The 24,210-nt window shown below is 38.3% G+C and overlaps 1 protein-coding gene across 2 annotated transcripts in view; it reads right to left on the bottom strand.

Annotated features, from left to right (window-relative positions):
• Positions 1-24,210, bottom strand: part of PLEKHA8 (pleckstrin homology domain containing A8) — a 51,368-nt gene that overhangs the window by 21,434 nt on the left and 5,724 nt on the right. For both annotated transcript variants that reach the window (XM_008522951.2, XM_008522953.2), the window contains exons 2-10: positions 15,135-15,251; positions 13,965-14,120; positions 12,411-12,535; positions 8,901-9,059; positions 7,831-7,871; positions 5,915-6,072; positions 3,868-4,027; positions 3,374-3,459; positions 369-427 (exon numbers count right to left, since the gene is read on the bottom strand). In XM_008522951.2, the coding sequence (XP_008521173.1) occupies positions 369-427; positions 3,374-3,459; positions 3,868-4,027; positions 5,915-6,072; positions 7,831-7,871; positions 8,901-9,059; positions 12,411-12,535; positions 13,965-14,120; positions 15,135-15,251 (1,061 nt within the window). The remainder of the gene's footprint in view (positions 1-368; positions 428-3,373; positions 3,460-3,867; positions 4,028-5,914; positions 6,073-7,830; positions 7,872-8,900; positions 9,060-12,410; positions 12,536-13,964; positions 14,121-15,134; positions 15,252-24,210) is intronic.

Below are 24,210 nucleotides of genomic sequence, written 5' to 3'. Positions count from 1 at the left end.
GGGACACACTAAGTTAAAAAGACTAAAGCTATCAAGCAAATTAGTACAGCATTGAGACTTGGAAGTGTGTCAGGCAGATCTCTAAAAAAATCAAAATAAATTAGGCCTCTATTACTTTCTCCCTTACCTTTTCAAGGTAATGTTTTTTCGTTTGAGAATTCTTATGAAGCTTAAGCTAGAATGAAATAGTCTCAGGGTTTTAAACTACTGTTTTTAAAGTATTTTTTTCTGCCTTAGCACCCTTCTCAGAGCTGGCCTATACTTTTCATCCTGAGTATAAAACTCAACAACCATTTGTTTCCAAATGAGATTTCAAGCAACCACTCCCTTCAAATATAGTCTCCACAGGGACGAGCTAGCATATTCACCTTAATATTTCCAACAAGATCCATTTTAACAGGAGCAAACACCGTAGGGCCAAGTTTGTCTAGAAGAAAAGATTGAAAACATCTTTGAAAAGGCAATTTTTCCAAGTAGAAAACATTTTTTATAATAACAATAAATTTAGCAGATTTCCCCCCCCCAAACTTTTATTTTTTACTTTGAAATCATTTTCTAAGCATAAGCTTCAAAGGTTTTTAGGATATTGTCATTACCTTTTTCTATTAACACTACTCTGAGGTGATTAACTATAATAAGGTCCTAAGTGCCAGGTGAGGATAATCTTACGAGTTTAGGATGCATACGGTAGTCCTTAGGGCTGCACTGTCCAATATGGCAGCCACTAGATATGCAGCTATTTAGCATTTGCAGGGTACCTATTCCAGACTGTGATGTACTGTAAGTGTAAAACACACACCACATTGCAAAGACTTAGTACCCCCCCAAAAAGCAAAATATCTCATTAATGATTCTTTTATATTTGATTACATGTCGAGATGATATTTTGCATATACTAGGTTAGCTAAAATACATTATTAAAATTAGTTTTACCTGTTTTGTTTTCCTATTTTAACGTGTCTAATAGAAAATTAAAAACTATATAATAATTATATTATTTTTATATATAGACTATATAAATAATATATATTATTTTTAAAAAATAACACAAAGGGGTATAGCCAAAAAGCCAAAGGAGAAGATATAAAGGAATTCTAAAAAATACTTGATTGATCCAAAAGAAAAGCAGGAACAAAGATAGGTAGTTAAAAGCAAAAAGGGAAAATAGAATACTAAGAAATAATTGATTAATTGGGTACAAATCCAGAAAGGAATAAAAAAGTAACAAAGAACAGATAAAACAAATAGAAAATAAATAGCAAGATGGTAGAAACAACATCTAAAAATAAAGAAGACGTAAGTAAATAGATACAGCACATTCAACGAATTAGAGGACTCAATGTTGTTCAAGATATCAATTTCCTCCTAATTGGCTTACAAATTCAATGTAATCTTAATCAAAATCCCAACAGACTTTTTAATGGAAACTGAAAACCTAAAATTTATACGGACACGTAAAGGACCTAAAATTGCCAAAACAATCTTGAAAAAGAAGAACAAAATTGGAAGACTTACACTATCTGATTTCAAGCCTTACTATAAAGGCACAGTAATTAAGACACTGTAGTACTGGCATAAGGAAAAACAAACATAACCAGAAGAGAAGAGAGAGTCCAGACACAGACCCACAGCTATCAGGTCAGCTGATTTTCAACAAAGCTGCCAAAGTAATGTAAAAGGGGAAAGAATGTTTTTTCACAAATGGTTCTTGAACAACCAGATATCATAAGAAAGAAAAAAGAATCTCAACCCTTACCTCACACCACATACAAAAACTAATTCCAAGATGGATCGTAGAAGTAAAAATAAAATCAAGACTAAAGAGTATAGAAGACAACACAGGAGAGTATCTTCATGACCTTGGGGGTTAGCAAAGATTTCTTAGGACACTGAAAGCACTAACTACAAAAGAAAGAAAACAGACAAATTGGATTTCATAAAAATTAAAAACCCTGCACTTCAAAAGATATCATTAAGAAAAGAAATGTGCAACCTATAGTCTGGGGGAAAATATTCATAATGCATATGTTTGCAGTGGAATGTTATTCAGAACATATAAAGAACTCTTAAAATTCAACAAAAAGAAAATTAACCAACTTTTAAAAATGCACTAATGATCTGAACAGACTTCATAATGGAAGAGATAGCAACGGCCAATAATTATATGAAAAATTGCTCAACATCATTAGTCATCAGGGAAATGCATAAAGCGACAACAAGATGCCACTAAAAACTCACAGGAATGGCCAAAACCAAAAATACTGACACCACCAAGTGCTAGTGAAGATGTGAAGTATACTCATAGACAGAATACTCAAACACTGCTGTTGGAAGTGCACGACTGTGTAATCACTCTTTATGAAGTTAAACATACCAACCTTATGAAACAGCAAGACCACTCCTAGGAATTTACTCAAAAGAGTTGAAAACATATGCCCACACACCCAAAAATGTTCAGAGCAATTTCATTCATAATAGCCCCCAAAAAGAAACTACCCAAATGTCCATCAATAGGAGAATGAATAAACAAATTGTGGTATATTCACTTAATAGAATACTATTCAGCAATAGAAAGGAACGAACTACTGGTACATGTAACAACAAGGATGACGACGTCATACTGAAAGAAGAAACCAGATGCAGAGGAGTACATAATATGATTCCATTTATATGAGCTTTTGGAACAGGCAAAACTAATCTATGGCAACGGAAATCAGCAAAATGGTTGCCTCGAGCTGGACGATAGGTTGGGGACTGAAGTGCACAGGGAACGTTCCGGGGTGATGAAGACATTCTACGTCTTGATAGAGATGTGGATTACAGAGGTAGGTGAATTTGTCAAAACTAACTGAATCATTACACTTAAATTCTACGCAAGTTATACCTCGATTTAAAAAAACGATGCACAGTTAAATCAGTCATATATAACAAATTTCAAAACATTAGTGATTCCTGGTACTACTGACTCTATAAAAAGTAAACGTAATTTGAACTTAAATTTATACATATTTTTTTATCTTTGAAAAAAAGTTTTAACTGGTAAAAATTTTTTTTCATAATACCAATGGATTTGAAGGTCTTTTCCTCAACTACTTTCACTTTTGCTTTAAGTATGATTGCTAGAAAAAAACAGAATTCCCTTTTTCATTACATTACTCTCAAGTCAATATTTGGTCATAATTAGAAATGAAATAGAAATATGCAATAATGCCTAAGGTCATACAGCTTTAACTATGTGGCTGGTGATATGAAGAGGTAGCTAAGAAAAAGGGTCACCTCACCATACACAGAGTTCAGAATATTTCTACTGCAAAACAACAGTGGCGAGAGAGTCTAGAGACTAACGAATTTAACGCAAATTCAGAAATCTTACCTAATACTGGAACCACAGCATAACATGATGCCAAGAATGCTTCTGTGGGAATGCCACTGTCTTCAAGAAGTTCAATGTCACTAAAGCTGGACAATTTGGAGATACAGAGGAGGAAAGATTGAAAATACAACATCAGCACTCTCTGCAGTTCAGGGGTAGTGAGGAAAACAGCTACCCCTTTGTAGGGCACATCATTTGGCCTGATTTCACAGATATGCCCCAGTGATTGTTTTTCTATTATAAGTCAGTCTAATAAAATCATTTTCCAAAGATAATCCACAATAGCAAGTTAAAATTTGTTCACGGAGTATACTCTCACAATCCAATTCCTTCTCATCCACTGCTTCAGACAAGGTAACAGTAATGCAGGTACTTGGGAGACCATATTCTCTATTCTGTTAGAAGACGTCATCACCTGAAAGGAACACCAGGACTGATTTTCTAGAAGGGAAGCTGGTGTCCAACTGTCAGTGATTTTAGAAAGTATAAAATACCTGGTGTTCATGGTACTAAAGAAAGTTGGGATAACTTCTTGGCCTTCTTCCCAGTGGGATTCTGGAGAGCTACTCAAGGAGTCTGATCCAGGCTGTGCCAAGCTGCTGTCATGATTTCCCAGGTTTCCCTCTCCATCTTCCTTCATTATTTCACCTTGGACTGCAAAGCAGAAGATACCTATTACTAACCTATTATTTATTTATTATAAAAATGAATATATATATTCATTGTCGAACATTTCTACAACACAGAAAAGTATACAGAAATAAAAGTCAGTGAAATACTATACACATACACACATATATATGTATACACACACAAACAAAATTGGGTTTAAATATATGCAGATCTGTATCCTATTTGTTGTCACTGAACAGTATATCACGAATATTTTATTATTCAATACTTTTCAAAACATGAGTTTAATGACCATGTAACATTTGCATCATGCTCACGTGGAGGGCATTTAAGTAGTTTCTAAAATGTTACTATTATAAATACAGTTGATCCTCATTATTAGTGTATTCTGTATTTGCAAATCTGCCTACTTGCTAAAGTTCATTGGTAATCCTAAAACAAATGCTTGTGGCACTTGCGCAGTCATTTGTGGACACGTGCAGTGGGGTGAAAAATTTGAGTCACCTGATGTTCCCAGCTGAGGCTGAACAAGGTGACACTCTGCCTTCTTGTTTCAGCTCTCATACTATACACAAGTGTGTTTATTCAGTGCCACCTTTTTTGCTCTTTTGTGCATTTTGTTGTTGATTTCACTGTTTCAAAGGGCCCCCAAGTGTAGCACTGTCTAGTGTTCTTAAGTGCGTGCAGACTGTGATGTGCCTCATGAGAAAAATACATGTGTCAGATAAGCTTTATTCAGGGGTGAGTTATAGTGCTGTTGGGGCATGGGTTCAACATTAATGAATCAACAATATATATTAAACAAGGCATCTTTAACACACACAAACACACATAACACAAGGTTGTGTATTAATCAGTCGATAAAAATGTTGTGACCAGAGGCTCGCAGAAACCTAATGCTGTGTTTCTCCTAGGAGCAACGGTTCAGCATTCGGTAATTCAGTGTCTGCAGTGACTCTACAGACCATAACGACCGTGAGGAATGAGAACCGACTGTAATGTCATAAAGAACACCCCTGTCCACACACAGCTGTCCTTAGATCTGACTATTATCTGAGAACAAATTGCTGGAAGTAGATTTGTTGGGTCAAATAAATAACAGTACTGTTTTGATAGAAAGTATCCGGTCTTGATTATTTACACCAGGGATAAGACTTCAGGGATGTGTGGATTGCTTGCCTCAGATTAACAGCTATGAAAATGTGTCTTCTTTTTTCCCCAACTCATCTGGAAAGACAAGGTCCCTTATTTCAAGGGAGATGAGGAGGAAATTTTTTTTAAACTTTATTTTCGAAATATTTATTAAACACTTCTAACACAATTAAAAGTTCTAATACGGTTGTCTTGGACTGATCTGTAGTTGGTTTTAGTGGTCAGAGCCAACGGAATTAGCAAATTCAAAGGGGCAGCATTTTCACGCTCGGGCTGTTTTGTAAAATGTGGGACTCTGGCTTGCTGAGAAGGCTGGGTGAAAACCTGATGCTGGCTGGTGAACTCTGACACCCTCAGGCCTCACCAGAAACCAGGAAGATGGAAAACCGAACTGTCATAACGTTACACACTCTTAAGTCTGACATCATAGCCTAAGTTCAAAGGACTTTGGGATACAGAGTGGAAGGCCAGTGACATACTCACACTCTCTAAAAAGTCAGCACAGACAGCTAATGGTCCCTGCAGGCCCTGAACAACACAGCAAGAACAGTGGGCGGGGAAGTTCGTCTTCATTCTGCCTTTTCAACATGGGGTCGGATGGGATGACAAAAGGTCGTCGAGTGACCTGTGTTAGCGAGCTACCTAGTACACTGTCTCCAGGTCAACTCCTATCAAGTGTCGTATCATGGATAATGAATCAAACTCCCAAGGTCCTATTGTTCAATGGTTTGCTTCAGACTTTACTTTTGTTTTTACCTGTTATATTATCATCTGTATTTTCTTCACTTGATATGCTGCAATCTATCTCTGCAGGTTTCAAATGTAAGGAGGTCTTGTTTTTCCTTAGGATTTCTTCATCATCATTTATTTCCATATTTAAAGACCCATTTTCACAATTGTTTAACTCCATTTGCCTGAAAATTTTTAAAAAGGAAAAAAGCCAAAAAGTCCAATTATTATTCGGTCTTAAATAGATCGCCCAGGTAGATCGCATTCTGAGGGATGGGGGAAGGGTTTACAATCACCAACTCATTTTAATACTGATTAAAACACAGAATTGTTACACTAAGCCAATCTCTCACCCTCCTGCCTGCAAAGCAGGTATCTCCTGCGGTGGAAGTTGAGAGATCAAAGAGCCATTCGCGGCTCTTTGCGCACCACAGCTGGCTCAAACTTCCTGCTCCCCACCAGCAACGGGAAATAGTCATTGTCGGCTCTTTGGTTTCAATCAGCTTTCTACAGGTACCACATCTAACACTTTCTCACTTGCCTCAGCTTCTCCCTGGGAGGTTTTTTCTCTCTCCTCAGCTTTGAAGTCACTGGCCACTTCCATGTGTTTGTCTAGCAGTTAACAGTCTAGAAGCACATGCTGTGGTCAGAACACTCCCTGCAAAGTATGTCTGACGGAAAAAACTCGGGAGGACGCAATACAGCTTGAGGCTCTGTCTTCTTCAGGGTAAGAGAAAAGTCTACTTAATATGCAAGTGGAACAGCTGATTCTGTTAAAGGGACAATCATATCTCTTATTATAAGTGATGAGACCTAGCCAAATTAGAACAAAAATATTTTCTTCTATTAAAAATAAAGGGAAAGGGCCAAGCTACATAGTGACTCCAGTAAAAGTATTTATTTCCTAAAGAAATACCATACCTCAACTTAGCAATTAAAAATGTAGTATACTGAGGGGCTGGCCCCGTGGCTGAGTGGTTAAGTTCGCGTGCTCCACTGCAGGCGGCCCAGTGTTTCGTTAGTTCGAATCCTGGGCGCGGACATGGCACTGCTCGTCAGACCACGCTGAGGCAGCGTCCCACATGCCACAACTAGAAGAACCCACAACGAAGAATACACAACTATGTACCGGGGGGGCTTTGGGGAGAAAAAGGAAAAAACAAAATCTTAAAAAAAGAAAAAAAAAAATGTAGTATACTGAGGAAATACCTCAAAACAAAAAACATCTACAAAGATGTTCCTAGAATCCTAGAAATATTCTAGAAATATTAGAACAGGAGAAAATTGTTAACAGCAAAATTGGGAACAATCTTTGCACTAAAGAAGCAAACAACAGTATACACAGAAATGCAATATTAAATAATAATTTGAAAGGACCAATATATGGACTATGTCAAAATATGGGAATGCTTATATGAAATAATAACTGAATAAAGACCCCAAATAATAGGAATACAACTTTGTAAATGTGTACTTTTTTTTAATCAAAGGAGCATTTGGAGGAAGAAATAGTTGAGATTTTGATATTGTTCTTTTTTCAACCTGTAAAGCTACCTAAGATTTTTATTTTTAAGCAAAACAAGATAGCACTGTCTTTCTGGATGAAAGTACACTTAAATCAAGGCTCAGCTCCTCCATGGGAGAGGAGGTTCCAACCTTCGGTACAGCAGAGAGATTAAAGTGACTAGATGTGATGGGTGGGATCCACATCCCAGGGGAAAGGCAAACATCTTCCCTAGGAGGCAGTGCTGAAGGGATAGTCTGCATCACTTCAGGCTCAGCCAAAAGAGGAAAATCAGACACTGTTTCCTTCTAGTATCATCTCAAATCATGAGGAAAACCACTATACAATCAAAACATTCTCATTTTTTAAAAACAAGGGATAACAATATCCTTATTTTTTATTTTTACAAAGAAGAAAAAAACAAAAGAAGTTACTGTACCTTTCCAATGAATTATGAATCGGTACAATAGGATGTTTCATCTTTAAAAGAAGCAAAGAAATGAAAGTTTACATGTTAAACTTCCAACAGAGTAGATTAGTTTTATCACATATGAAAGCGGTAAATACAGCCACAACATATACTGTCCCACTCAACAGGAACATCCTCCCAAAAGAAAAGCATCATTGATACCAACCAGTCCATCATATTTATTCAAATAAGGGTACCCAAATGTCTAAGGAAAAGGAAGATGACCTTTCGAAGGACCTAATTATTACAGCCAAACCCTCGGTGGCTGGCTTTCTTGTAATTTCAGTCATGCTCATTAAACACTAATAAATACCAGACTATGATGCAGCATTGTATCAAACACTGGAAGTATAAAGGTAAACAGTATGGGGCTCCTGCCCTTAAGGTAATTTCAATATAGAGTAAGACTGATATAGGGGTATGCATAAAGGAGGAGCTCTTAGCCCAATTTAGGAAATCAGGGAAAAAGAGATTAAATCTTGAAGGACAAATGAGAGCTAACCAGGGAAAGATAGGGAAGAAGGGCATTCTTGGCACTGGGGGGAGCTACAAAGATACCGGGGGAGCTACAAGCAGTTAATACGTTCAAACCAGGTAATGACAGAGAAAGAAGCTGGGATGTAGGAAGGGGCTAAGAAGTTTTGACTTTAACCTGTAGGCAACAAGGGAGCCACTGAAAAGTTTGGGTAAAGTGGTCCAATTTACACAGCACGAACAGAAATATCACCAGCTGCCTGGAGGGGTGAGGCTGAAGGAGACTAGTTGGAACGCCTACTACAAATCTCAGCAAGGCCTACCAGACAAGGGGGCTGGAAAGAAGAGACATCAGAGACGTGTTTAGGTGGTAAAACTGCCAAAAATAATTGACTGGATATGGTGGACTGAGGGCAGATATAAAAGCTGACATAAGGAAAGTCCACTAAAAATATGTCTTTATCAGTTGCCAAATGGGGATGGAGGACATAGCTCAGTACATCACTTCCTTAACTTTTCAGTTTTTCATTATGCCCTGAGGCAGCCAAGCTCAGCTAGATTGTTACCTTGTTGGACTTGAGCATGGCCAGCTGTGGTGATCCTGGGGGCGTGCGATAGAGAAGCTCAGAGGTGAAGGCTGCATTTGCGATCTGCATGCATTCTTCCAAAGTCTTCAGAAAAGTATTGCAGGTTGATTTCAGCAGAGTTCCCACATCAATTCCCTCCTACGAAACAACGAGAGTGGAAGACTCCTTTACCTTGCCAAAAAAGAAAAAGCCCAATTGTGGAATGTCCTTAAAGGTTTTTATCCACAACATACGTGCTCACCTATTCTGCTGGAAAAATATGTACATCAGTTATGGAAGAAAAAGACTGAGTGAGTCCAATCTATCCTTTAACCATACACAAGCCTTACCCTCAATCTGACACTTCACTCACCCACCACTCCAGCTGAAGGCACCAACTTCTTTCAACTCAACAATATTATATGCCAGCACTGTGGCAGAGCCCTCCTGGAGCTTCCAGTCTGTAAGGGGTGGCAGACATGAAATAGGGAATCACATGGACTGAAGACCAGTGGGATAAATGGAAAATTGCCTCCCATTGCCTGAGTAAAATAAGGTTCTATAACAGAAGCATTAGAAACCACAGATCACGCATTGTTTGCTTTCAGAATGGGTTTTTTGGCTTTCAGTACAGGTGAGTCTAAGAGGTGTCAGCAACTGGAATTCTTTTCAACAGCGAATCATTTTTTCCTCCAAGTTATTTTACGTGTTTTGGGTGTTGTTCCTCTGGATATTGATATTGATAAGTTGTTTAGGAAACTGAGGACACACCTTGACTAGAGGTAACGGTGACGGTAATGGTTGACTGTGACGGTAACCACGTCTCAGTGGTGTTAAAGTAACCAGATTTGGCCCAAGATGGAGTCACTCATGCTAAACCTCACGTCAGCAAATCAAAAACTTAACTAAGTTTTTATGTTCGGCTCTCCCAGAAAAGAAAGGCCTAGGTCAACCAACCAGCACTCGCCTGCTCAGCACGAGCACCTAACCTAGGTCCAAAACTGCCCTTTGCTCCACATACAGAAAGCAACCCTGCTTTAACCAGTTGGCAAAATGTTCAGGATAACTTCCTTGTTCCTGTTCACCTTGGTCTATAAAAATCTCCAGCCTTGTATAGCTCTTCAGAGCTCATTTCCATCTGCTAGATTGGATGTTGCTTGATTCATGAGTCACTGAATGAAGCCAATAAGATCTTTAAACCTTACTCAGTTGAATTTTGCTCTTTAATAGCGGCCTCTATATTTCCCTCAATTTTGTATTTCTAACAAGCTAGCAGGCGATGTTACTGGTTGTGGATCACTGTGATTCTGACACCAATTACAATGTATGTTTTTTTCCTACATCATCAAACAATTCTCCAACGCCAGCTGGGTGTCCTACAATTCAACTAAATCCTGACACCATCTACCTGGAGACGTTGTCAGATCTCACAGGTTACGAGCTCTGTTCTGCAACACTGTCCCCACCCCCCACTTCAGACACCAGTGCCAAGTCCAGGTTGTCACCTGTGCTTCTAACTGACCCACTGGAGACTGGAAATTTCAATGACCCCTCCTTGCGTTTGATTAATCTGCTAGAGGGCTCACAGAACTCAGAAAAACATTTTACTTACTAGATTACCAGTTTATTATAAAAGGACATAACTCAGGAACAGCCAGATAGAAGCAATGCATAGGGCAAGGCATGTGAGAAGGTGCTTGGAGAGTCCATGCTCCCTGAACACGCCACTTTCCCTGCATCTCCACCTGTTCACCAACTCAGGCGCTCTCAGAACCTCATGCTTCAGGTTATGGAAGCTTCAATCAATACACAGGCACGACTGATTAAATCACTGGCCACTGGTGACTGAACTCAATCTCCGGCCCCTCTCCTCTCCCAGGAGGTGGGGGGTGGGACTGAAAGCTCCAACCTCTAATCACATGGTAGGGTCTGCTGTCAACCCGAAGTCACCTCATCAACATAACAAAAGACACCTTCATCTCTCATCACAGGAAGTCCCAAGGGTTTTAGGAGCTCTATGCCAGGAACTGGGAAAAGACCAAATATATATTTCTTATAAATCACAATATCACAACCACAGTTTCAGTTCCCTAGGCACTTACTATAAGCACTTTCTTGAATTTTAAAAATTAAGAATTACAGCTACCCTTCCCTCTAGACCAGGGCTTCTCTAACCCAGCACTACTGACATTTGGGCTAGCTAACTTCTGGAGTGGGAAAGTACGTGGTGTGGCTCCCCCATCCATTGGAGGATGTTAAGCAGCATCCTGGCCTCTACTCCCTAGATGCCAAAAGCACTCCCTCAGCCATGACAACCAAAAATGTCTTCAGACACTGCCAGATGTCTCCTGAGGGCAAAACTGTTCTGGGTTGAGAAGCAGTGCTCTGCACAAAAAACATCCCAAGAGGAGAACTGAACTGTTTTTTGGTAACCTCCCCTTCCCCTCCCCTTCCCCCAGGCATTGTCTGTACACAATAGGCAGTTGCTGAAACAATAAGAGACCAAAAGGAACTGAATGAGAGTTAAATCACCTTCGCTAGAAAAACTCAAAGCACGCATACTATCAGTAGCTTAGTGTTCTTCTATTACCTAAGAAAAGTGACTTAAAACCATTAATTATAATCTTCAGATTCTTCACTTTATAGGCATTGTTTTTTAGGCTATAACTTCTTTGAGAGAAGAGCAGAGACCCTCTCTGGTTAATGTGAGCCATTCAATACATAGGTTAACACTAGATAGATCTGTTAATATATGTTTTAGGGTGAGTGAATGACAACTTTATTAATAAAGGTTAAAAAATCACAATCCCTGCTGATGATGGAGAGAAAAAAAGCTGTGTCTCCATCTTTGAAAGCACCATCTATGCGAAAGCACAACAATTACTATAGTGAAATAAAATCCTGTTACAGTCTCATCAAAAGTAACAGATATGCATCACTGATAGACACAATGTTGGCATCTGAGTAGCCACACCTATAGAAATGGCTCTGCTAGACAGGTAAGACTGCATTTTAAAAAGTAATGCAAACTGGGGAGAAACATATTTTAGTACATCAGTACTAAAGTTAAACGGTTCAAACGTTATCAATGAATTAATCTTGAATTCATTCCAGAAAGGAAAACTACAGTCATGCACCACATAAGGAAGCTTCAGTCAACAACAAACCACACATACAGCGGCGGTGCCCTAAGATTACTACCATACAGCCTACATGTGTAGCAGGCTAAACCATCTAGGTTTGTGCAAGTACACGCTATGATTTTCACATGATGACAAAATCACCTAATGATGCATTTCTCAGAATGTATCCCTGTCTTTAAGCAACACATGACTGTATATGCTTCCACGTGCTGAAATGCACACATTTCTTCTCCTTGTTGAATTTTGTTACTGTTTTTCTCCGAAGAACAGTAAATTCCAAGATAGTCAGGGATTATGTAAGAGTAAGCATCACGTGTAAGCACATCTGGCACCACTTTTCATCTGGCTGAGACAAATAATATTTTACCTCGGAACTGGACACACCAGTTGTGGTCACTTCTTTTGTTTTATCTACTTGCTGAACAAGGAGGTCACAGTAGAGTCTTAGTTCTGACATTTTCGTTTTCAAGTTTTCAGTGTTTTCAGCAAACTCTAAATAACAAAATGATGATATGTAATTATTAGAATGAACAAACGACTTACTAGGTAGTATACGATACAGAGAGTGGAATATATAACCTGTGCCTAAAGTCAGATGTTTATAGTATGGGTTACAGATATGAACAGGTAAAGATGTGGGAGCAAGAAAAACAGAAAAAGGAGATTTCCAATCTTTTGAAGTAATCTACATTATTTCTTGAGCCAACATATTGAATGATCACCCGTATGGGAAGGAGACAGCATACTTCTGATCCACTTGTGTCAGAACTGAGAGCAGAACCAAGGGTTCTGAGTTTTGGTCTCAGTTTTGCCACAGTGTTCCCTATCTGTAAAGTGAAGCCACAGCTATCTACCTGCTAAAATAGCTCAACACTGGGAAACCTTGTTCTGTAACGTGCAATTACCACTAATAAGACGGCTCCTTAATTCAGAGGACTGGCCCAGCATGCTGCCTGTCAAGGCTAATGGCACCCTCTGGGCACCTGCTGCTCCCTTATGAGCATGGCACTCCAGCCACCCTGGCGCTGAGGGCTCAGCTACAATCACTACCGCCTGTTTTCTTCTCCATGAAAAAGCCGCATGTTACCTCCTGATCTGAGCCAAAGCTGACAATGTCTGGAATTTGGTCCTGATTTAGCATTTAAAAAACCAACAAAGAGGCCAATTTTTCTGTTAAGCACATCTGTCATGAGAAAGGAACCCGAAAACACTTTTTCCCTGAGGCCCCTCTCTCCCACCAACCTCTTCAGCTGTAGAGGCTGAAGAATACTGGGTTAAGCAGGTGGGGAGGCGGCGACTAGGGCTGAGGCAGTAAGCCCTGGCATTCTTGATCCAGTCCAACAGAAAATTGTGTCATGATTCTCAGGAGACCTAATGATACCCAGTTAACGAGCATTAAGCAGTAGCAATGTGACAATTAAGTAGCCATCCCACTCGAGGGAAAGGGAGGCGAAAGCAAAGTGTTACTGCAGAGAACACCTGACCCAAAGCTTCTCTGGCTCAGCTACTCTTCACCAAAGGCCAACTTTGTGCCAGCCTGGGTCCTAGACAGCTTCATGTCATCACTAAGGCTCAGGGTAATCCTTCTAAGGTAGGTCGGTTATTACCTCTTTTTAAAATATGAGGAAACTGAGGATTAGAGAGGTTAGGTGACCTATGCCAAGGCCACAAAGCCAGTAACCCGCAAAGCCATAGTTGGACCCCAGTTGTATCTGGCTCCAAAGCCTGCAATCTTTCTACTACGACATGCTAAGAAAGAAGAGTTAGACACAGACTGTGCTTTAAATTCCTGAGATATATAGCATTTGAAGGGTACAAAAAGCTAGCTAGGTGGTCAGAGGCAAGATAACAAATATGGGAACCCAGAGATGCCAGCAGATGATTCCCAAGGTTCCCAGACCAGAGGACAATCAATACTTGCCTTTTTCCTTCTGGGTCCTACTGTCTGTGAGGCAAGCCTTGGCTGACCCCAGGGCTACCAGCCACCGCTGTCTCTCAGCCACACTTCTGGCCTTCAGGTAGAAATACTGTTCCCCAGGGATTATCAGGTCCATGCGTGTGTTATCTACAGAATGAACTGCGAGCAAGGCAGAGGGAGGTCAGAAACCTAGAAGACCCCTATCTAGGTAGCCTCTACCCCACCCAAATTCTTGAGCTCAACTGGTGCCAGTCACTGAAGGCTTCTGCCAAGAGAGGATGCCAACTCTTACTACCTCTCCTAGTTTATTTATCTCTTCCTAGACACCTCTGCTGATGAAGAGGGAAAACCCTGAAATTGGCTACAAGGTATCACCAAGACTTTGGCCTTAAAAAAGGCTTGCCCAATTCTCCTCAGGATCTTTTATCAGAATAGAGAAGGAATCTCTCTTTTGGCTTGTGTGTGTAAAGTACGCTGCTCTGAGGCCAAAAAGGCTTGCATGCCAACAAGTAAGGGTATGTTCTTTATCTTCTTGGGTTTACTGAAAAGCAATCAAGAATATAGTATTTTTCCTTTTCTACTTTCCTTTATAAATCAAATCAAAAGTGTGAGAACTCTCTCAGAGCCTTTCAGGAGAATAAACAAACAAACCACATTCTCCTTCACCCTCCAGGCGCCAAATTCCCTTCTAATCTGTTCCTGAGCTACATCTTTTCCGCATGTCTCAAGATTCCCAAAACCAAGAAGTAAAGGCTATTTGTAGGTCTGTTAGGTGTTTGCTTGTTTTGTTTTGAGTATGTGGTGGTGGTGAGAAGGTGTGTCTGTCCTGATTTAGACATAAAAGTGTTTGATGCTGCAGTAAAAAGACTTAGTAAGATTTACAAAGAGCCACTGGCCCCAGGTGAGCAGGTGACCAAGAAATAAGCACTGGATGTGTGGTTAAGCACAGGGCTCTCATTTATTCTGACTACCTCTTAATCGACTTCCTTGTAAAAACTGGCTGCAGTTTTAGGTCTTATTTGCAAGGCTTTCTTTTGGATCATAACATTATGTATCTCTGTGTATGGACGCAGGGGAGAAAGGAACACAGAGGTCAGTACCTTTTCATATGGGGGGTAGGAGGGGAGGGAGACAGAAAGAAAAACAAAACTTGCAAGTCTCTTGGTTTCTCACCTTGAATTTCACAGACCGCCATTTGGATACTCCCTTTGCAACCTTTCCAGGCATCTTCAGGAGAATCATAATAGGATAATATCCCTCCACAGAGAAGGAACCATCGAGGCTGCCAACCTGAAAACAGAAGCAAGAGCATGGTCTCAATTACTGCCTGCGTGAACAGAGGAATAGGACCTAACAAGGATGCTGGGTCCCAGCTCCAAGGAGCTTACATTCCAGGGGAAATTCTAAGGGCAAGAAGTAGGTTAGAAAAGGCCTCTATGTTTGATTTTCATAAAATTAAAAACACCCATCCACAGAGGCATATATTTTTACTCACAAAATGTATAGAAGTCTGGAATGATCAGCAACAAACACAGTGATGATTCTCTAGGTAACGGAATTACTGATGATTTTTATTCCCTTTTTTTTCCTAATATAGTACAATAATCTGTGGTTTTTAATTTTTATAAGATAAAAGATTATTGTTTCCTGAACATTATTGTTATCATGCACTTGCTCTCTTCCTCTCTGGTTAGGAAAAAATATCCCAGACTTAGAAATGAGGCAAAATATTATATTGCCCTTCCAACATCATATAGAGTGATGCGTAATAAGCCCACCTAGGGTCATGTGACCCCTAGGAAAAGGTAACTGTGACTTACTATTTAGTATTGATCCACTAAAATGGAATAATCTTAAAACATTCAAGGGCTTAACTACTTTTACTTTGGAGAATTTCAGGGGACAAACAACATAAAAAATATACATCATATCAAGTCCTCTTACACCATCTATATTCTAGTCAAACCAAATTTACTTGCTGTATTCCTGCTTCCAGGCTTTTGTTCAAGCTGCTCTTCTTCCCAAAATGTCATCCCCGACTATCTCTGCAATAAGCCTCACCAGTCTCTATTCAAGATTATATTGCAGGTTCTAGCCAGGGCAATTAGGGTACAAAATGCAATAAAAGGCACCCACATTAGAAAGGAAGAAGCAAATCTACCTCTATTAGCAGACATGCTCTTGTATATTTTTAAAAAAAACAAAACGCTAAGGAACTCACTAAAAAAACTATTAGAAAAATGAGTTCAGCAAGGTTGTAAGACATAAGACCAACATACAAATATTGATTGTTTCATTTCTATACAGATGCAATGAACAATCTGAAAGTGAAATAAAACAACTCCATTTACAACATCAAAAAGAATAAAATACTCAGAAATAAAATTAACAAAAGAAGCATAAAACTTTTATACTCTGAAAACTACAAAGTATTGTTCAAAGAAATTAAAGATTTGAAGATCATTATTCCAAAACTGTTACCAGCTTGTTCTTTTCTCACATTGTACAAATGTCTCTTTACTTAATTGACAGCAATTGTTTGCAAAACTCACTTTTTTCAGTTCAACTAATGTTGAATAGATATTTTTTCAATGAGCATAATTTTCTTCAAAAAATGCGCTTATATTTAGATCTAAAATGGCATAGCTCATGTTAATTTTGTACTATATTTTCTTTTTATCTCACAACAGCCACTATTTTTAAATCAAAATTTCTAAATGGAGATGTTCTTATTCTTTTAAAGATGCAAACTAAAAAAGTGATTACTTGTGAGTCATACTCATGTCTGACGAAAAAATACTGTAGTTTCCCTTCCTTTTTACTCAGCAGCCTTGTGACAAGTAGCTCACCCAAACACATCACTAAAAACAAAACAAAAGAGCCCTGTATTCCATTAAAAAGATACTTAAAATTTTTTTTAATGTTTACTTTCCAATTTACAGACAGTGAAATTTCTTCTTTGGTTAACAGTTCTGAGTTTTGATAAATGCATAGTCCTGTAATAATCACCATAATAATCAAGACAATAAAATTCCATTATCCTCCCCCCAAAATTCTCTTGCGCTATCCCCTTTGCAGTCAAGCCCTCCCCCCACACTTTACCACTGGCCAACCACTGTTGTGTTTTGATTTTAAGTAGACAATATTTTCTTTTTCTTGGAGACTTGCTCTTTCACCCATGGGTTACTTAGAAGTGTACTGTTCAACTTCCTAATGTTTGGGGATTTCCCACGTTTCTGTCACTGATTTCTAGTTTACTTCTGTTAAAGACACAGAACATTCGTTTACATTTGGCAGCGTTTCTACTATAGCCCAGAATATGGTCAATCTTAGTGAATGTTCCATGTGCCTTTGAAAAAAATGCAGTATTCTGCTATTGTTTGGGGGATTATTCTATAAATGTCAATTAGGTCAAGCTGGTTGACAGTGTTCAGATCTTCTGTTTCTTTGGATGATTTACGCCTATCTATTGTATAGATTATTGAAAGAAGAATGTTGATGTTTTCAAGTGTAATTGTGGATCTATGTTTCCTTTCAGTTCTACCAGTTTTTGCTCCATATATTTTGACGTTCTGTTTTTAGATGTATACACATTTAGGATTCCAATGTCTTTTTGATGGAATGATCCTTTTATAATTATGCAATGTTTTCCTTATCTCTTGCAATTTTCCCTGCTCTGAAGTCTACTTTGTCTAATATTAATATAGCCAATTCAGCTTTCTTTTGATTAGTGTTTGCATGGTACACCTTTTCCTATCCTTTTAATTTTTTTTTGCTTTTTAAAAAGGCTTTAATTTTTTATAGCAGTTTTAGGTTTAAAATAAAATTGAGAGGGAGGTACAGAGATTCCTCACATGGCCCCTGCCCCTACACTTGCACAGCTTTCCCCATTATCAACATCACTGACCAGAGGGTATATATTTTTACCATTTACACTGACACATCACAATCACCCAAAGTCCACAGTTTACCTTAGTGCTCACTCTTGGTGTTGTACATTCTGTGGGTTTGGACAAATGTATAATGATATATATCCATCATTATTCATCTTCCACCATAACCTCTGACCCCCAGCAACCACTGATCTTTTTATTGTCTCCTAATTGCCTTTTCCAGAATGTCATATAGTTGGAACCAAACAGGATGCCTTTGCAGATTGGCTTCTTTCACTTACTAACATGCACTTAAGTTTCCTCCATGTCTTTTCAGGGCTCGACAGCTCATTTCTTTTAAGCACTGAGTAAGATTCCATTGTCTGGATGTACCACAGTTTATTTATCCATTCACCTACTGAAGGACATCTTGGTTGCTTCCAAGTTTTGGCAATTGTGAATAAAGCTTCTATAAAGATCTTTGTATAGGTTTATTTTTTAATCAAGTCCTTCATTTTCTTACTGTTGAGTTTTAAGTTTTCTGTATATTTTGAATAACAGTCCTTTATATGTCTTTTACAAATATTTTCTCTCAGTCTGAGATTTGTCTTCTAATTCTCTCAATACTGTCTTTCACAGAGCAGTGTTTTTAATTTAATGAAGTCCAGCTTATCAATTATTTCTTTCATGGATTGTGTCTTTGGGACTGTACCTAAAAAGGCATCAAAATACCCAAGGTCATCTAGGTCTTCTCCCATGTTATCTTCTAGGAGTTTTATAGTTTTTTGCGTTTTACATTTAGGGCTATGATCTATTCTGAGTTAATTTTGGTGAAAGGTGTAAGGTCTGTATCTGGATTCACTTTTTCACATGTGGATGTCGAGTTGTTCCAGTACCATTTGTTGAAGACACTATCTTTGCTCCATTGTATTGCCTTTGCTCCTTTGTCAAAGAGTTGATTGTATTTACGTGGGTCTAACTCTAGGCTCTCTATTCTATTCCACTGATCTGTCTATTCTTTCACCAATACCATGCAACATTGATTATTGTAGCTTTACAGTAAGTTGTATAGTGTCAATCATTAAACTTTGTTCTTCTCCTTCAATATTGTGTTGGCTATTCTGAGTCTTTTGCCTCTCCAAATAAACTTTAGAATCAGTTTGTCGATATTCATAAAATAACTTACTGGGAGGCCAGCCCTGTAGCATAGTGGTTAAGCAGCGCGCTCTGCTTCAGTGGCCCGGTTCACAGGTTCAGATCCTGGGCACAGACCTACACCACTCATCAGCCACGCTGTGGTGGCAACTCACATATACAGTGGAGAAAGACTGGCACAGACATTAGCTCTAGGCTAATATTTCTCAGTAAAAAAAAAAAAAAAAACTGAGATTTTTTACTACGATTGCATTGAATTTACACATCAACTTAGGAAGAACTGATATCTTGACAATATTGAGTCTTTCTATTCAGAAACATGAAATGTCTCTCTATTTATTTAGCTCTTCTTTGATTTCATTCACCAGTTTTGTAGTTTTCCTCATACAGATCTTGTACATATTTTGCTAGATTTATACTTAAGTATTTCATTTTTGGGGGGTCCTAATGTAAATGGTATTGTTTTAAATTTCAAATTCCACTTGTTCATTGCCAGTATATAGGAAAGTAATTGACTTTTGCACATTAACTTTGTATTCTACAACCTTGCTATAATTGCTTACAGCCAGTTTTTTGTCAGTTCTTTTGGATTTCCTACATAGGCGATCAATTCCTCTGTGAACAAAGACTGTTTTATGTATCACTTCCCAATCTTGTACTTTTAAAAAAAATTTTATTTCCTTTTCTTGCATTAGTGGATTAGCAAAAACTTCTAGTACGATGTTAAAAAGAAGTGGCTAGCGGAGACATCTTTGCTTTGTACCTGATCTTTGTGGGAGAGCTTCCAATTTCTCACCATTAAGTATGATGTCAGCTGTAGGCTTTTTGCAGACAGTCTTCATCAAGTTGAGAAAGTTCTCCCGCATTCCTAGTTTGTTGAATTTTTATCATGAATGAGTGAATTGTCAAATGCTTTTTCTGTATCTATTTATACGATCATGTGGCTTTCCTTTTTTATAGTCTGTTAATGCAATGGATTATATTAACTGATTTTCTAATGTTGAACCAACCTTGCATATCTGGGACAAATTCTAATTGGTTATGGTGTACAATTCTTTTTATACATTTTTGGATTTGATCTGTTGATATTTTATTGAGAATTTTTACATCTATGTTTATATATCTTGTTATTTTTAACCTCTCCATATCTCTGTGTTTAAAGCAGGGTTTTCATAGACAGCACATAGTTTGGGCTGGTTTTTTTTTAAATCATATCTGACAATCTAGTGTCTTTTCATTCATCTGTTTAGACCACTTACATTTAATATATTATCAATATGGTTGGAGTTATGGCCACTGCTTTATTTTTCTGATTGCGTCCTGTTTTGTTTGTTTTTTGTTGGTTACTTTGTTCCTCCCTTTCCTTCCTTCTTCTAAATTATATGATTCTATTTTAATTTACCTATTGGATTTTCTGCTATATCTCTTGGTATTTTTTCATTGGCTGCTCTAGGGCTTATGAAATACATATCTAACATTTCGGCCTACTTAGAATTAACATTTTACCATTTCAAATAAAACATACAAGCCTAAAACCATGAGCCCTTTTAGCCTTCCCCCTTTTTGTTACAGTCATCATATGTATTGTATTTATATACAATGAACACCCCCACTGACAATGTTATAATTTTTGCTTCTAACAGTCATACATATTTTAAAGAACTCAGGATGAGAAAAGCAGTCTATTATACTTACCCAGATGTTTACAATTTCTGTTGCTCTTCCTTTAGTCTTGATATTCTATGTTTCCCCTGGTATCATTTCCCTTCAGCTTAAAGAACTACCTTTCCCATTTCTTTATTACAGTTTTTCTTCATCTAAAGATGTTTTTATTTTGCCTTAACTCTTTTTTTTTTTCTGCTTTATCTCCCCAAAACCCCCTCGTACACAGTTGTGTATCTTAGTTGCAGGTCCTTCTAGTTGTGGGATGTGGGATGCCACCTCAACGTGGCCTGATGAGCAGTGCCATGTCCGTGCCCAGGATCTGAACCAGTGAAACCCTGGGCTGCCACAGCAGACCACGTGAACTTAACCACTCGGCCACGGAGCCGGCCCCTGCCTTAACTCTTAAAGATTTCATTTGATATAGAATTCTATGTTGACAATTCTTTTCTTTCAGCACTTTAAAGATGTTGTTCCATGGTCTTCTAGCCTCCACATTTTCTGATAAGAAATCCCAGATATTGAAATTGTTTCCCTATATTTATTGTGTCTTTCCACTCTTGCTGCTTTTGAGATTTTTTGTTAGTTTTCAGCAGTTTCATCACCATGTGTGTAGGTATATCTTCCTTTGAGTTTATGCTTCTTGGAGTTTGCTGAGCTTCTTGAATCTGTAAATTTGTAGCTTTCACCTAATTTGGGAAGTTTTCAGAAAGCTATTTTTTTAAATGCTTTTTCTTCACCAATGTCTTTCTCATTTCCCCTTCTTTTTCCAATGCCAGAATGTTAGATCTCTTCTTATTGACACACAGATACCAGAGGTTTTATTCATTTTTCCCCCAATCTTTTTTCTCTGTTCTTCACAGTGGATAATTTCTCTTGATTTATCTTCAAGTTCATGGATTCTTTCCTGTGTCATCTGTATTCTATTGAGCCCTATCTACTGAGTGATTTTTTTTTTTTAATTTCAGATATCACATCTTTTGTTCTAAAATGTCCATTTATTCCTTTTTAATAGTTTATCTTTCTATGACAAGAATCCTACCTTTCCATTTGTTTCCAGAGTGTTAATCTTTATCACGTTAGTTGTTCAATTTTTGTCTTCCTTTGTCTGCCTGCTATCACATACTTTTCAGAGTCCTCAGGTAGTTGCTTTTCGTGCTTTGTTCAGAGCTTTTAGTTGTAACCAGTGGGAGAGAGGCTACCACGGGCTTACTCCATCTCGGCCCAATAACACTCTTAAATAGGAAAACTAGTAAGATGCCTACTAAATGAAATGTCAGTCTCATGTTAGATTACATCACTCTGCCTATAAACCCATCACAGTTTCTTCAGAACTTCTGCCAATTAGGTGTCACGGGAAGCCAGAAGTTTACAATCTCACTGTTTAACAGAAAAAAAAAACAGATAAAAAGAAAACATCAATACACTGTGAATTTTTTAAAATCCATAATGAAATGCTGCTGTGCAGAAGTGTAGAAAAACACAAGAAGGGGCTATTTAAATCCGTTATAAAGAAATAAGTCAAAAGTAAAGAAAAAAGTGAAGGAAAGGTGCTTTTTTCATCAAACATAAGAGGAAAGAAATAGTGACCATAATTCAGCAGGTATACAATGGGAGAAGCAAAGGGCTGAAGAAGCCCCTAACTTCTTTCAGCTTCAGCTTCCTTTTCTACAGAATTACAGCATGAGCTTAATAGACTCTACCAGTCTCCTTCAGCTTTCAAAACCTGTAAAGCTCCATCTAAATACAAAGTAACAGGAAACTCACTTCTTTTGCAGAATCTATTTAAAGAGAAAGTAACTAACATCAAGAAAATAAAGGGAGATTAAATTTCTTGATAGGATTGACAATCTTTCTGAGGTGGTAAATCAAGACCTAATTTATTCCCCAGAAACTATGGCTGCTGTGTTCATACTATATATATTATATGATGGTTATAATACATTATATTACAGATGTTATATAGATATGTTAACAGTTTAAAAAACTGCCCTTTTTAAATTGAAGCAGAGCACAGTTATTGACCCCTGACCTCCATAGCCTTGGTGTCCTCCACTGTCCTGCCCTAGGTGCTCTGCCATACTCAACCCCATCAGAGCCCTCCCCCATAACTCAGCTTCCCTGGGGGAGCTCCAGACAGGACAGTGGCTAACAAAGCCTTGGGTTCCTCTGCCAGGTCACTCGGTAAAAGTTTTGAGCAGCTGGGGAGGAGAGAAGAAGAAGAGACATCCCTAATAGAAAAGATAATAACCGAGCATTAGCTAAATTATAGGCTTCTTAATTTACCATTAATTAATTAATAAAGCATTTTTTGAGCACTTATAATTTGCCAGGCTTAGAGAATAGATGATCCCAGCTCTCAAAGAATGACAGCCTAGGGGACGGCTCCCTGGCACAGTGGGTAAGTTCGGCATGCTCTGCTTCAGTGGCCTGGGTTCGTGGGTTCGGATCCTGGGTTCGGACCCACACCACTTGTCAAGCCATGTGTGGCGGCCCCACATACAAAACAGAGGAAGGAAGACTGGCTCAGATATTGGCTCAGATATTAGCTCAGGGTTAATCTTCCTCAAGCCAAAAAAGAGGAAGATTGGCAACAGATGTTAGCTTAGAGTGAATCTTCCTCACCAAAAAAAAAAGTCTAGTTGGGAGTCAGGCATGCAGATGGTGAGGAGACTAACTATAATTACAATATATTACATCAAATTCTCTTTAGAATCTTCTGTTAGAGCCTGCTGTAAGTCACCTCTCCGGTGTGCTTTGGACTACCAAACTAGATATTTATTTGTTATACTCATTTGTTCTGAGCAATGTCTCTTATATGTCCCACCATCACCTTACTCAAGAGAACATTAATCAATTTTTGCGGGAACCAAAAGTAAAGACCAGTGGTACACAGATTTACATGATCTGTAATCATCATTCATCTAAAAGAATGACTATCATAGGACTGCAGAGTCAATTCCAAAATTCTGATGGTTTATTTGAATCTCTTCCTTCATAATTTATACCCCTCCAACTTCCAAAAGGAAAACTTAAGGAATTCAGGATACATATACTCTCAGAAGCCATGAAGAACCAAAATTTGCACACAGACAATACAAACAAACTGAATTTTTCTGGCATTATTAGTCCAAACAGCTACCCAGTTAACTTACCCTTAAATAACTATGTACCAGGCAGGTTCATATGTGTTATCCATTTCATCTTTATAATAAACTTAGTATGGCTATTATTCTTGCTGTCATCTTAAAACTGAGGCTCAGGGAGATTAAGTAACTGTTCAAGGCGTCAGTACTAGGAAGCAGCAGAGCAAAGGCTTGAACTCAGGGCTTTCTGACTCCAATCTTTTGCACTTAAGCATTCAAACACACCGGCCCATGGCCCTGTCACTGAAACCATGAATAAAGAGCTGACCATTGGATATCCTCATGCAAAAGATGAAGACCCTTACCACCCATTATACACAAAAATTAATTCAAAATGATCAAAGACCTAAGTGTAAGAGCTAAAATCATAAAAACTTTTAGAAAAAACATAGGAATAAATCTTTATGACCTTGG

The sequence above is a fragment of the Equus przewalskii genome, chromosome 4 (assembly GCF_037783145.1).
Source record: "Equus przewalskii isolate Varuska chromosome 4, EquPr2, whole genome shotgun sequence".
NCBI lineage: Eukaryota > Metazoa > Chordata > Mammalia > Perissodactyla > Equidae > Equus > Equus przewalskii.
Note: the sequence above shows the minus strand (reverse complement) of the source record. Positions and strands in the feature narration are given on the sequence as shown.